Source organism: Uloborus diversus, chromosome 2, assembly GCF_026930045.1.
Source record: "Uloborus diversus isolate 005 chromosome 2, Udiv.v.3.1, whole genome shotgun sequence".
Lineage (NCBI taxonomy): Eukaryota > Metazoa > Arthropoda > Arachnida > Araneae > Uloboridae > Uloborus > Uloborus diversus.
Window position 1 is genome coordinate 174,158,277 of NC_072732.1, and position 15,733 is coordinate 174,174,009.

The 15,733-nt window shown below is 33.5% G+C and overlaps 1 protein-coding gene across 2 annotated transcripts in view; it reads right to left on the reverse strand.

Annotated features, from left to right (window-relative positions):
• Positions 1–15,733, reverse strand: part of LOC129216163 (titin-like) — a 279,902-nt gene that overhangs the window by 235,852 nt on the left and 28,317 nt on the right. For both annotated transcript variants that reach the window (XM_054850333.1, XM_054850332.1), the window contains exons 4-13: positions 15,307–15,455; positions 14,475–14,668; positions 13,018–13,245; positions 12,313–12,548; positions 6,146–6,507; positions 3,740–3,910; positions 2,857–2,982; positions 2,688–2,757; positions 996–1,225; positions 188–331 (exon numbers count right to left, since the gene is read on the reverse strand). In XM_054850333.1, the coding sequence (XP_054706308.1) occupies positions 188–331; positions 996–1,225; positions 2,688–2,757; positions 2,857–2,982; positions 3,740–3,910; positions 6,146–6,507; positions 12,313–12,548; positions 13,018–13,245; positions 14,475–14,668; positions 15,307–15,455 (1,910 nt within the window). The remainder of the gene's footprint in view (positions 1–187; positions 332–995; positions 1,226–2,687; positions 2,758–2,856; positions 2,983–3,739; positions 3,911–6,145; positions 6,508–12,312; positions 12,549–13,017; positions 13,246–14,474; positions 14,669–15,306; positions 15,456–15,733) is intronic.

Sequence of the window (15,733 nt, forward strand, 5' to 3'; positions counted from 1 at the left end):
ATTATTTTTAGGTGTATGAAAACAATTAGATATATTATATTTTTGTTTTTATTAAGGCAAAGCCCTACATCTAAAAGCTATCAATTTATGCTTAAATAGCGAGTTAAATGAATCCGAAAATCAGGGCATTTCTAAAAAATACGTTACGTTTAAAAAAAAGTGAATGCACAATCAAAAGTATACTTACGGACACATCTAAGAGTAGCTGTGGTAGTAGCTTCACCAGCCTCGTTCACTGCTCGACACATATATACTCCAGAGTCTTCAGAGTACACGTGAAGCAATGTCAGCGCCACATATCCAAAGTTGTAAGTGGTCATGACTCTTGAACCTAAGCAGAAGTCAACATAATTAATTTCATAGTGCTACGTGTATTACTTGTATGACAATAAAAGATCAAATTATTGTCATATTTGCAGATAAACGGCAAAAACTGCTAACTTTCAATTTTGCTTTTTTTTCTGCATTTTTTTCATTTTGTACGTTAGCTTTGCAGTACAAGCTTGCTTATTTGGCTTCCGCTGAAAAAAACTTCTGATTCCAACATTTCCGTACCGTTAGTATTGAATTTAAAATGCGTTTCTTCGACTATCTCTAAAACTCATTTCTGCAGACATAGTTGTTTACCTGCTCATGGCAGTATATATTTTTGATATTTTGTCTGCGTGATTATATTCTGAATATAGGACTTTTTAATGTTTCTTTCACCTCAATACCATAGCTTTGCTTACACTCAGGTGAAAAGGGTCACTGAATAAATAAATAAGTAAATAAATTCTTGATTTAAAATAATTAATTGTAGAACTATTATATTTTTATTCAGAACATACGCTTGTAGCCCTTGCAGAAATATTTAACGATTTCTAACAAATATAGATTGCCCTAATCACTTTCACTAAATATAATTATTAATCTTATTTTTTAAAATCTGGCAACAGAAACTACATTTACGAAAGCTTTTTCTTTCCACAGAAATTTGTAACATTGACACTCACTTGCTTCAATTAGCTTTCCGTTGACGTACCACTCGATGACCATGGTCGGATCTCCAATTGGAACCAGCCTGGCATCGAAATGAGCACGGTCGCCTTCCTGTAGGTTCAAGTCTCGGATATGAGTGGTGAAAGCAGGCTTTTGAGGTGGCCTCTCTTCTTCTGGGGCTCTAGCTCTCGGGGCGGCCCTCTCAACAGGCTTTAGCCACACAACCTCGCGGGGTGGAGAACCCCTGTGTATACAAAACGAAAAAATCTGTCTTGAATGTGCCAAAATATAATTATATGCCATAAGTTTTGCAAATTTAGATCAATTAATCTTTTCCGACCGGGACTGAAGATAGGTGAACTATCTTTCCATACCGGGAAATAATCATCTCTAAGAGCACAGTAGACTAAAATGAATCCCTTATGTGAACGTGGCGAGACAGTCTCGAAACGAAACTGTAATTGATTGATTAAATTTTTCGCAAATTTAAATGTATTTTTCCCAATCGGGAAAGAAGGTAGGGAAACTGCCTTCGCGCAAACCAGAAATTACCATCTCTAAGTAACCGAAATGAGTCTTTTATGTGAGGGTCGCGAGACAGTCGAGACAGTCTCGAAACGTCATTGTAATTGACTGATTAAAATTTTTTGCAAATTTAAATCAATCTTTCCCAATCGGAACTGAAAATAGGGGAACTGCATTTACAAATCAGGAAATTATCATCTCTAAGAGTACAGTGACTGAAATAAGTCAGGGCTAAAAACGGTCTCGAAAGGTGACTGTAAAGTCATCTGCAGGTTGCAGCCTCTTATGAATGTCAGTGAGCTGCGGTGTCACAAATTGACATTGCAGTGACGTCTTTGTGTTGCCTTACACGGTTATAATTTAATTGGTGCTGCGACCTCGCAGCAAAGTCACCTAAGTGATGTCATAAATATGCATTGTGCACAACGTAACTTTTGTGACACGTCACAATTCTGTCGCTTAAACAACTGTGACTAAAAGTAATTTCATTTCACTTTACTCTTTACTCTTACTTCATTAGTCTGCTAGTAGGGGTGGAATGCGTAATCACGATCGAGCGAATTTTCGGAATGCTACGTAAAAAAATTGGGGAACTGGCCTTATTGGTCTACATGGCTTAATTTGGTTGACCCACTTCATTGTTTACTTCAAATGAGATACTTTCTAATATGAATAAAAATTAGCGCTTTTATTTTGCTTTTCGTTAAACGTCCAAAAAAGGCTAATCCAGTCATGTATGAATAAACATAGAGTATTATAAGTTGCTCTATGAATAGAGGATTACACAGACATCACAATTCAATCTGCGTTCTTTCTGTTGTACTAGCAGATACTAGCAGCATCCTATATCGGCTCCTACACTCGCAGAATGACGTGCCACATAGCAATCACAAAGTAGCAAGTTAAAATGCAAGATGTAAAGGAGAAAGGTATAGGTCAGAATAGCAATAAAATAAAATTTCTAATTTTCATCTACATAGTCTAAAAGTGTAATTTAGAAACTTTTTCTCTGTCATTTTCTATTTTGAAGTAAAACTTCCAACAATAAGTATCAATTCTAAATCCATGAAATAAAACTAAACTTCGTTTTTTTTAATTAATTAATTTATTTATTTTATAACAAAACGGTAAGCGGAAAACAATATTACGTGGAATAGAAAACAAGGAGAATAAAAACTTACTCTGGAGCAATAACTTTCTGCGGTCTTGGCAAATTTAACCTCCAAGGTTCAGGCATGGGTGCTGTTTCACCTGAAAAGGAAAAAATATCAATTTCGTTACAGTTTAAAAAAGCATTTTTTAAGATTTTACTTTTAACTGTATTTGGATAAAATTAACCGCAAAACTTACTTGCTACATATAGACGACCTCTAATAGCTGTGCTTCCAGCTTGATTTTGAGCTGTGCATTGATACCAAGCAGAATCTAGCATGGTGACTTGATTGAAATAAATTGCTGAAGCTCCATCAAGAGTTTCTGATAGAAAATAGGGTACCTTTGTTAAAATTTGCATCACAAATGAAAAAAAAAAAGAAACAAATGAACTTTTAAGTTGATGGAGCCGTTGTCAAACATTAAAAATCTCCTCAGTTAATTTAGGATTACCTTTTTAACTGTAAAAAGTTGTGCGTAAAAATTTTATTTGAGCAAATTTGTACTCTGTGGAAATAAGCAAGTTCGTTAATAAAAGTTTCTACGAAAATTTTAAAAAGAAATCATTATTGAAATACCTTTCGTAGAATTTGGAGCATTTTTTGATTTGTTATTTAACAGAAAAAAAAAACAAGCTGTTCTGGATAGAATCAATTTTTTAAAAATATAAGGTAATAACATTCAAAAATATTTTAAAAAGTCACATGTTTCAAAACAATTTTGGAGACACGCGGCAGGTACATGTACATACCATGAGCTCTAACAGGCAAACTATTTACCAAGATAGGCTATATCTTTATTGCTATAACTCGCCTTGGTACTTTTGTCACTTAAGCAATTAGTGAAAGCTCTGAACAGTAATAACATTACATTTCTAAAATAAAATACCATCGATAAATAAGAAGTAATAGTATTTAATTTAATACATTTGCCAGGATAAAATGATAGACTCAACTGAAATATGGACAGATTGACGATAATGTTGTCGTAGATTTATTTTAATTTCAAACTAGCAAACTAAGATCAAAAAGGGAAACAATGTCTGATTCTTTGATTGTAATTTTAGGATATTGATGCATACCGATTAATATATTAGGTGGAGAAGAATGAATTTGGACGCCATCTTTCTGCCATGTGATGTTTGGAATAGGTGTACCGATAGCTCTGCAGTGAAGAGTTGCCGATTCACCTTCTCGTACATTTAAGCTCTGGAAACGTTCCACAAACTTTGGAGCAACAATTTGTTCTTTCTCTGAAAAATGAAAAAAAAAAAATGTATACATATAATCGTTTAAATTAAGAGATGAGTTTTTCTTACCATTACTTGGGAATTATTATCAAGGAACAAATGAAAATCAATAACAAAAAATATTCATTTGTGTTTGTCCGTTGTACACTAGACATTTAATTAGACTTAGAAATGTCTACGACGACGACGCGGACGCCCAAAATGGATAATCTAGCCGTGACTGTTAAAGCTCTTAAACTTTGGCTTTGAATTTTTTGCCTCGGAATACATTAAAATAGTATTTAAATTTCCGTATTCGATAGTATGTAAGAACCAAGATATGTATGGTCAATTTTAAAGTACTCAGCAGGTTAAAGATTGACAGTTCCAATAAAAAAATAACTAGCGGAATTTGAGAACAGATTTAAACTCGATATTTTCACGTTACCTAACGAAACATCTACGAACGTCCTTGTAATCAGGGCTGTGGAGTCGGAGTCGGAGTCGTAGTCGAAGAGTCGGAGTCGGACTGATTTTGGAATAAAGGAGTCGGAGTCGGAGTCGTTGGAAAACATGCCGACTCCGACTCCGACTCCGGGCTTCTTTTTTTCTTTCCTTTTCACTGACTATCCTTGCATTTTTTAAAAATTGATTACCAATTGGTTCGATTACATGTATAAAAAGATACTAATGAGAAAATAACTGCCATTATGGCAATCAGCTAGCTTGAATGCTTACCGAACTTTCTGTAGCCGTCCCCTAGTTTGCTTGCTTTTTAACTTAACTAATACCAACTGTCAGCAAACGGTTTTATTGAATAACATTTTCAAGTAATCACTTTCAAATAAAAATAGAAATATAGTGTTTTGTTCTATCTCAGTTTAAAATAGTAAAAGAAACGTAACAAATTAGTAAGTCGATGCCTGTAGCTAAGGTTGAAACGTTTAAGTGTGATCGGCAAATTCAAAGAAGTTCTGGCTCGAAAGCACGAATCCAAAAGATTCGATGAAATAATCTAATGTTTTTTTCTTTATTAAGACTATTTCTGTAAGCTTGTTTCTCACTAAAAAGTATGGAACAAAATAAGTGTAAAAAATTTCTTGATTACAACACTCAAGAATTGCAGTTAATCTTAAAATCTTCATATTTAGGTTAATTCTAAAGCAGCCAATAAAATTTAAATTAAAAATTTAGCGAAGAAGAAATATAGATATAGTAAAAGCTATTCGTACAAATTTGTATACCGCCGCGTTTTGTGTAAAATTAGCTCCTGACGCATATGTGCCCTATTTTCGTTGAAATTTTATTGATGAAATATAATTTAAAATATATTCGTGAAAATTTTCAGAATTAAAGTATTTATATTTTTTATAAACTCTGAAATTAACTTTGGGCGTCATCTACTAGATGGATGTCACCAGGGGCAAACCACTCCCTCTCAAGAACTTAGATTTAGAAAAAAAGTTTTTTTTTCTCTCAAGTTACAGCTTTCAAAAATTGAAAGCACACGATTTGATCAATATATATTTGTTAAACATTAAAGGGGGGCAAATTACAGATAATCATTTTCAAAATTTTTAAAAGGGATTTTTAAGTCATCTCACTTTTTAACTCGTAACTATTGGAAAGTTTGATTTTTAAATTGAATTTCTAACGTTGTATGACGTCTTGGGTTTACAATAAAAAACAAAATGCTAAATTTTCATAAAAAGGAATTAATATTTCAATCTCTGTTAAGAGGTTTTCCCCCTTCCCTTGAATGGAGAGAGGGAGTTTAAAAGATACAATTAAAAAAATTAAAAAAAATCCGGAGTCGGAGTTGGAGTCGGAGTCGGGCGTTTCAAAATCCAGGAGTCGGAGTCGGGGTCGGAGTCGGCCATTTTCCTTCCGACTCCGCAGCCCTGCTTGTAATTAAAGTTCGTCTATCCCGACCTTGCATGATCATCTGCTGATGCCTTTTTTTTTTGGCTTTTAACCAGACACGATTCCCTTAATGCGAATCTTTAACAGCAGGACGGAAGACTCACCGGCTTGCAGCCAATGTAATTATGAACCTTGAACGAAGAATTATCAGTTATATACGTATCCTCTCAGCACTTAAAAAATGTTTTTGATTTCTTCAGAAATAATGGGAAGCCAGAAGGCGATTGACTTTAGTGTAATGTCTGGCATTTGCAGTAATAAGTGATGATTAGTAATACTAATTAACAATTGTTCTAATAAAAAACCCCAGATAATTCATGAAAAATAATATCATACCAATGACATGGAGATTCACGTTGAAGGAGACTTCTCCACTCTTGTTCTTTGCAATGCACGTGTAGTTTCCTGCATCCGTGCGACTGGCTGAAGTGATCATAAGGGCGTGCACTCCACCCTCGTTGACTAGAAGCTTGTGAGTTGCATCGTCGACCACCTGATTCCCATTCAAATACCAGGTCACATCAGGGAAAGGCCTTCCGCTCACCCTCAGGTCGAAACGAACCATCTTGCCCTCTGTGACCTCCTTGTCCCCAGGGATCTTGACGAAGTTGGGCTTGAGGGCCCGGCTGGCACCGGTGCCACTCACGTCCACGTCATTTTCCTGCGTCGTTCGAACAGCAGTGGCAGCTGTGCCATCACTGAGGGCGAAGGAAGTGGGTTGAGTTACAGATGTGTGCTGTTGCTGTAGGTTTAGGTTAGTAGCTGCATACTGCTGCTGTACTTGCTGCTGCTGGAGGCTAGTGTTAGTGGCAGCGTACTGCTGTTGCATCTGCTGCTGCTGTAGGCTAGTGTTAGTGGCAGCGTACTGCTGCTGCATCTGCTGCTGCTGTAACTGGAAGTTAGTGGCAGCGTATTGCTGCTGGGAATATTGGTTAAGAGACATTGTTTGGGTTTCGGTTTTGCTCTGCGAAACAGATTGGGAGTACATGCGCTGCTGCTCAGCTTGAAAGCTGAACGGCGTGCTTTTAATATGAGGAGAGGAAGGCTGAACAGAGGAATATCTGAGAAAGTGAGGGAAGTGAAGAAAGAAAATTGAATAAAGAAAAGATAGTGAGTAAAGCGAAAATAGAAGAACAAAGCATCACTTAAATATAAAATAATCAAAGAAAATTAATAAATATTTAAAAATTCAAATTAAGCCACACACAGTTTTAAAGTTCAAGCAGCTTTACGAAGCACTAGCAAGCAATTTCAAAGTTTTAAACGAGAAATATTTACTTTTTTGTAAATGAAATAGTATTTCATATATATATAGGAGTACATAATATATATTCAATGTTACAGCATACAAAATCATAATTTTATCGAATAGGGTCTGGTGGGGTAAAGTGGTCATAAAATCGTAGGTTTTCAACTTAGGTGAATAATAAATATAATAAATTCTTTAAACACTTAATTTTTTTTTGTTTTTATTTTACATTGCATTATTAAAGAACACGGTAAATTGAGTTTTAGGAAAATAAATATTGATTTAAGTAGCGTTATAACATTTTCTTTTCCCTTTGTATTTATGACCACTTTACCCCATGGGGTGGGGGAAAGTGGTCATAGCATGGGGTAAAGTGGTCATAGTTAAAAATAGATGCAAAACCATTATAATCAACCTTAATATTTGTATATTTCGGTTATTTTTATAGTTACAAGTGTATGCACAAGCAAATGTGTGTATACACGAGTATATACGTGTCGTGTGAACATTAATAAACATGTTTATATATGAGTAGATACATGTATGCATCAGATACATGCATGCACGTGCCTACTCTAGCCTATACGTTTATACACGAGTATATAAGCATGTATACGTGATTACCTACAGGAGTGTATACTTGTCTACACGAGTATATACGTGTCACGTGTATGTACGGGTATATACGCGTGTAAACGAAAATCATATGAGTGTATGCACTTGTATCTCGAGTATATACAAGCATACATGAGTATATTCGTGTACAGTAGACGTATACACGCATATATGAATGTACATACATACAAAATACTGGTATACACGAGTTAATTCGTGGATACATTCATTGCGTGTTTTTAGGTGTCTACTCACATTGTGAAGCACACGAGTATACGTATGTATACGTGCAAACACGATTATATACCTGTATAGACGTATATACGTACATTTACGTGTATACATCAGTACATGTATGTATACACGAGTATACAAGCTTATATACATGTGTGCCTACAGAGTGAGTCCAAGCGCTTGGGCAAAAATCTAAGGTGTGTGAAAGGGGAGGATAAGCAGCAAAGAATTATAAGGAACTTACGTTCGCTGACGCACTACATGCACACAAAGCCAGAAACTAATGGATGCAAAACAAATCACAAATTTGTTATACAAAAATTTTACCCAAGATTTTAGTTTTTAAGAAATATTTAGAGCAGTTGTTAAAAGTTACGGCCTGTAAATTTTTCAAAAGTCTCGTTATTGCAACAGTGAGTGCTTTGTGATTGCGACGCATGAATTACAGCTGCAGGCCGCGGATTTCATCAATCGCTTTAAAATTTTCTTGAGACCTAAAATGTTGTGTAAAATTGTCTTTGTGTAATAAATTTTTGACCTGTTTTGCATCCATCAGTTTTTGGCTTTGCGTGCATGTAGAGCGTCAGTATTGTGTTTGTGACCATATGTTCCTTATGTGATTCTTACTTCTTATCCTCCCCTCTAACACATTTTAATAATTTGCCCAAACGTTTAAACTTATCCTGTATACTTGTATATCATATGCTTGTATGTAAGTGTCTACTCGAGTACGTATGCGTATATACGTGTCTACCTGAGTATATAAGTGTTTATATGTATACGAGTATAAGCGAGTGTATACGTGTCTAGTCAAATGTATATCTGTATAGATTAAAAATACTTGCAGATACCCATATACGTATTTATTAGTGCATTTATGTGAATATGTCTATATACGTGCCTACACGAGTATATGCGTATGCATACGCATATTACTCGTATATTTAACCCCATTTACTGTAAAAACAATACATATTAAGTGAACGTAATATTTAATTTATATCTGCCTTATACTCAATGATTAAGTGACATTAGAAGAACAATACTTGTTAAGCCTAATATTATGACCACTTTACCCCATCTTACTTAAATTGTTCGAAAAAATTATCTAAAATATATTCAGCTAACTGCTAATGAGTAAGAGCTCTTGAGATATGTAGGAAGCTTCCTATGCAGTCAATCCTTATATATTATTTCTGTAGCCTGTTTTTGGTTTCTACGCCAAATTTCCCTCAATTCTTGGTCGATTTCTTTGATTTAAGGCTTATTTTATAGCTTATGGTGCTGGCTACTGACGAAAAATAGACCCAAGGTCTGAAAATTGTTTCTTTTAGCCGAAAAACCTGTTTTAAAGAACCAGAATAAGGTTTTCGGTCAAACTTATAACTTTAATTTGCGCTATGAACGACAGAGCTGAGTAGCTTGATCGGCAGAGCGTTGTCTTCGTAACCAGGAGATTACGTGTTCGGGCCCACGTCCGAACAATCTGCAACAAAAAAATTAGAGAAATATCGCGCATTACATGAACACTGAATTAAATGAAAAACAACTATGTGGGAATGGATTAAATTAGAAGGAAATGCTCCTTGCTGATATGAAAACATTCAGTGATTTTGTGCTAAATGACTTCGAAATTGCACGTGTTTTTTTTTTTTTTTTTTTTTTTGAAGCTTTGGCTCTGGAAAGAAAATTAAAGCATAGTGTAAGCGAAAATATAAGTAACAGGTTTAAGATTTCAGACTAAAATAGAATTGTTTTTTGTTCAGAAAAAAAATAATAAATCGTATATTGAAATATATATTCTTTTAATGAGTTTTTGACTCTTTGTACAAATAAATAAAATACTACCTCAATTTGAAGGGTAAAATATATATTTTTTCTTCTTTTTGCTAAAAAACAAATAGCTTATCACATTTTTACTACATTCGAATGCATAGTTCAATTTATTTTGTATTTTAACCGTGCTGTTAAATGATGAACACGTGCTGCCATCTAAGTTATAACGGTTTAAGCAGCCTGCGATAACAAATTGTAAAAATTTTCAAAAATAAAAACATTTTTCTTCAATATCTTATCTTATATATTAATCCCCTCTCATTTTAAAACTTATCAGGCTGGCCAATGACGAAAAAAAGACTTACGGTCGAAAATTCAAGTTTTCGAAATCGCCTCTTGCTGTTTCAAAACCTTGATGCTGCCTGTAGTTCTTATGCATTTTTTAAAGCAAAGTTCTAATGCAGTTTTCCATTTTTTACGTCGCTTTCGGCAAAAAAAAAAAAAAAAAAATAGCCTGTGTGTGTGTGTTCATATTTTAATAAAGCTTAACAGCACTGGACTTAGTTGTTCGGTTTAATTGATAAGTTTTTTTCGGTAGAGCGTTCGGCTATAAACTATCTGAACTTCGGGCAAGCTTGGGCTGTCTGACATAATATCAAATTTATATTAGTATTATGCATTACATGTGCTCATAACATACACACCTAATAAAATAAATGCAGTGGGAATGCTACTTGGTGTTTCGACTCCTTTATGCAGGCTACAGTTATCATTCGGATAAGTTGATTGTTAATCGAACTGTGTTCTTTGACTACATCCAGACCACTCAACATAATGTAAGCATAAAAAAGTATTAGATTTACCTAAAGAAATCCTTTTTGTGCAGAAAAACATTTTTATTGTATGCTAAAATGTAGATTTTCTAACAGCAGTGTTCGACCTTTTGTACAAATGAAAAAATACTACGCCCGATTAAAACTACGAGTTTCACTCAGTAAACCTTTAATTTTTTATTCGCGCGAATACGATATAAAGCATTAAAAGTATTATCAACTTCATTAGCAAGAAATTATTTTCTACTCCTCTGCTTTCTGCTGAAAAAAAAAATACATTTTGTCTACGTTCGAAAAATTACACTTAAGAACGGACTCAGTTCAACTGGTTTTGGATTTGAATTTTAAGTGTTCGATTAAAAGAGAAACATGTGAGGGCATTTAAGCCGTAACGGTTAAAGCAACCTTCTATGTGAAATAGTTCAATATTCAAAGATAAAAACACTTATTTTCAATCAAATTTATTACTTCTCTAGAATGTTTGTTTCAATCGCTACGTGAGATCTTCGTCATTCTTTAATCAAATTCCATGCTTTGCGAATAATTTTAAATCGTATCATGCTGGTTAATGACAAAACACAGATGCATGATCTTATTATTATTATTATTATCATTATTTTGGCAAAAAGCTTTTTTGCTGATTTTTACTACGCATTCCTTCAATGAATAGCTTTCGAAAAGGAAGGCGCAATTGCTAGGTTTGTTGGGGTGTCGGGCTGTTAGTCAGAATGGCGCCAATTCGAATACGTGCCAATAAATATCTCTTTAATGTTTCTTTTTTTCCCGTCAGATGCTGACATGTGCAGGACTGTATTTGCCCCAACCTGTTTTTTCACATGCACAATTATTGCTTTTTCACGAGTCACCACTCAGCCACACTTTTAATGACATTTATGTTTGCATTGAAAATATGTACGATTAAAAGGGGAGCTATGATCAAATTATCACAACGTTGTATTTAACGAGGTTTTGTTACTGATGTCTTTAAATTACATGCCTTCTCTTCTGCGCTTACTTTTTTTTCGGTTCTTCGTCATAATGTTCTTCCTTTGAAATTCTTAAAGAGCGAAATGCCTTATGAAACGATTTGAAGCACAGTGCGGAGTTCCGCACGGGTCGACTAGTCTGTTCATAATTCTAACAAACAAAATTTCCCAAGGAAGTTAAAAGAGGTGTTTAGATTTAAAAACTTTTCACATTCACACAAAATATTTTTTTTACCAAATAAAATTTTGCCAATTGTAAAATTTTGTACTCAAAATGTAGTTTTTAACTGCTTTACTTTATAATAAAATTTTCACATTCATTTGAACATTTATTTCCAAGCTATAGCCATTTATTTGACGAATGACCACTTTACCCCATTGACCACTTTCCCCCACCAGACCCTACTTGCTATAAAATATTTTAAACTTAAAAGTTCAGGTTTTCTTATATTTTTTAAATCAAATTCATCATAGGAATATGTATGCGATTATATCATTGTTGAAAAGACTTACGAACTACATTTATTTTGAAGCAGTGCACAACAGCTATATGTAATTTGCATAATGAATGCTAATATTCATTAATAAGAAAATAATATAAATATATTCGATAAAAGATATTTTATGAAAATATATCTCCGGAAATAAAATAGTAAAGTATCTTTTGAAATGAAATATAAATATCAAACAGTTTTTAAATGCAAAATGGTACGTCACAGTAGTTTAAAGTAGGAAATTGACGAAAAACACGATGTAGAAGAAAATAAGTCAACTTATGAGTTGAAAAAAAAAATGATAATAATTCCTTACGTCTTCTGATGCTGCAATTGCTGTTGAAAAGTTGTAGACACTGGAGCTCCAACTCCTTCAATGACTAGATGAGCTGAACATGCGATTCTACCGTTGGTATTTTCAGCAAGCAGAGTATAATAACCAGCATCCTCTGGTAAAGCCATATGGATGTGCAATGCCGCTAAATCATTGGCGTAACTCATTTTGAATCTCTGTGAAGAAATGATTCGTTGTCCATTCTTAAACCACGTTATCTGCAAAGAAAAAAAAAAGTGGAATTCAGAAATTGAAAGATTTGAGTGGATTATGTTTTACGGACTTTACGAGTTTTAAATTGTATTATTCAGTATTTTAAGTTATTGAAACCCCATGAATTAAAAAACTGCTTATTTAGATCTTAAAGTCTATGAAATAAAAAACTTAATTTGGTTCTAAAACCCATGAAATATTAAAGATATTTAATTATTGAAAATAATGTAATGAATCAGTTTCGTATTATGTATCTATATTACAACACTGCACTGAAAATCAATCTCAAAGTAAAAATTACTAAGAGATGAATAACATATGACAAAGTTATCTCGTATTTTACTGAACTGTGCGAACATAAGCACGTTAACTTAGGAATTCATTTTGAACAGTACTGCTAGGGCAAAAATATCTTGTTTTCAAAACTTTAAGAATGTTAATGAGGTATCTTCTTTTACTCTTAACTTGACGCACCTTTGGCTTAGGATTGCCCGAAATCTTGGCTTGGAATGTGGCTTCGGATCCTTCCAGCAGTTTGCTGTTTCGGGGTCGGGCCAAGATTTGCGGGGCGCTTGGGGGCTGCGCTTTGTCCAAGGGCACAGGTTTTTCGGGCGCTTCCTCTCCAGGCAACCGCCGGAACAAGGACTCACGGAATTCGACTTCCCGCAAAAGGCGGTATTCAAATGTGTCCACTCGGAAACTCTGGAAAAAAAAAGGTAGTTATTACTTCTGGATTTAATTTCTTTTTGTATTTATTGTAATTAAAAGGTCTATTTAATGAAATCGTTAAATAAAATAAATAAACTAATAACAACATTTGCAGTTCATGACTAACAACAGTTCCGTTTTCTTTTTGTTGCTCACAATTTTACTTACAGAGTTATTAATTTCTTTTTTACTGCCAATTTTAAGAATAAAAGGACATTGTTTTATGATGTCATGACTTCCTTTTGCTTATCGTCAATTTTGTATTAACTGGTCATTTAATAGCTTTCTAGTATTTACAGTTTCGTGAACGAAATCATAAAGGCAATTAATAACACCATTTTCGTTGAATAAAAGCAGATTACTACTGTTAACTGCAATTAATTTAAAAAAAAAACTCCACTATTATGTTTAAAAAATGAAGACAAAAACTAAATATTTTACAACAAAATTATAAGTGTTCAAAGAAAATAATTTGTGATGATAATTTACTCTCAAAAATGAATTCACTATAAATTTTAATATTTCACGAGCAACTGACTGATTTTGACAGAGAAAAATTGCTACTGTATTTTTTGATCCAAAAAGAAAGGGAAACAGCTCCCTTTACTAGTCAATAATTACTGAGCTAATATTTGGTCAACTGTATTTTGACAGACTTATCAAATATTGCACAAAAAATCTGCAAAGACTGCAAATATATATTAGATTTTTTGTGTGACTGTGCCTGAACTTAATGAAGAACTCGAACTTGACATCTATATAATTCAATTAAATTTTAAAGATTTCCCATAGTAACTGTTGCATCTTACGATCTCGTAAGATGCAACACCCGCTCAGCAAATACGTCCGTTGCTGAGCAAAAACTTAGTATTTAAACATTATCAAAAAGTTTATATAATGAAACAATAACCCAACTGTTTTGGAGACTTCGTTGTGTATTTTGTGAAACAATTGATAAGTCTTATACCGTGGAATTGCCCATTAATAAAGGGAGACTTGGGCGAAGGCAAATGTATCAATTAAAAGCATATAGCTCCATCATAAATCAGTTAGTTCCCTTATGGGAACAAAAACTCAGTTTTTATCACAGTAAAATTTTAATTAAAAAGCGAGTGACGCAGAATTTAAACGGAACTAAAACTCAATTAAGAAAATGTAGCTTAAGGAAATTTTATTCAATCATTATATTCACTTCCTTTTTATTCAATAAAACTTCAACTTACTTCAGTTCCACTATAGTACATTGGACTAGAATCCATTTCGTACTCTGCAGAAGTGGTCCTTTGGTACATTCCATCAATACTTTGCTGCTGTACATAAGACTGAGTATATTGGCGTTGTTGGTCAATGTATGTGCTTTGAACATTGCTCATCGGCATGTGTACTTGGCGAAATGTGTCTTGAGACACAACTTGCCCTAAAATTAACAAAAATATTTTTTCAATGATTCATTTATGTTTTCACAATCCATAATCGTAATTCAAAATAAAATGCATATTAGAGCATACTATGTTAAGGTTTTGCACAAGAAATTCGATTAAAAATTACTTGCAGCATGCCATGATAGAAAACAGGTTTTTTACAATGTACAAAACAAACCTGTTAGTTGAATAATTCAGTTTATAACTTCTTGTCTTTTGTATTGGAATACTGATAAAAAGGCAAAATAGTAATTTTCTGTCTTAATATAAACAAACATATTTTATCGCTGAATAAAATAGTGCAAAGATCCAATGACATTTAACTGATCTTTCTGTACCACTTGTGATTAAAAATTGCTTTCAAAACAAAAATTTAAATGCTTAAGAGCTTTTATAAAATATAATTAGTCAAAAGAACTTGCGTACAAGTTTTTATGACTAATTTCTCAGTTTTTAACTTATATATTTTTGCTACTTTTATCAACTTCATTTCAATTTATTTGAAACAAAAACGCATAGGGTAATTAAAAACTTTACTTGTCAAACATTTACAACTATATTAAGTTGTAAATGTTTGACAAGACAACATTTTTTAAAATTTAAAATAATAGATTAATGTTTATGTGAACTTTACCTCTGACGTCTCTCTGTATGTTTACTGTAAGGGAAGCTTCACCAGCACAGTTAACGGCAGTACATGTGTATTCGCCATCATCTTCAGCTGTGAGGCTTTTTATATCAAAGACGCACATTCCCGTCGTTGGGTTGTACGATACATTACGCCTAAAAATGGAAAGAACATTCTTATATCTATTGAGCGTAATCAGGATAACTGCTTCATGTGGATGTGCAATGCCGCTAAATCATTAGCGTTACTCATTTTAAATCTCTGTGAAGAAATGATTCGTTGTCCATTCGTCGCTTACTTACTGAGTGTCTGATCATTATTCCGAACAGCACAGTAAAATAGCTTCACAAATGAAGTTCAATATAGAACCAGAATGAGCAAAATAGAAAACAAAATTATCAGAAAAGGTACTTAAATATTAATTTAGAAATTG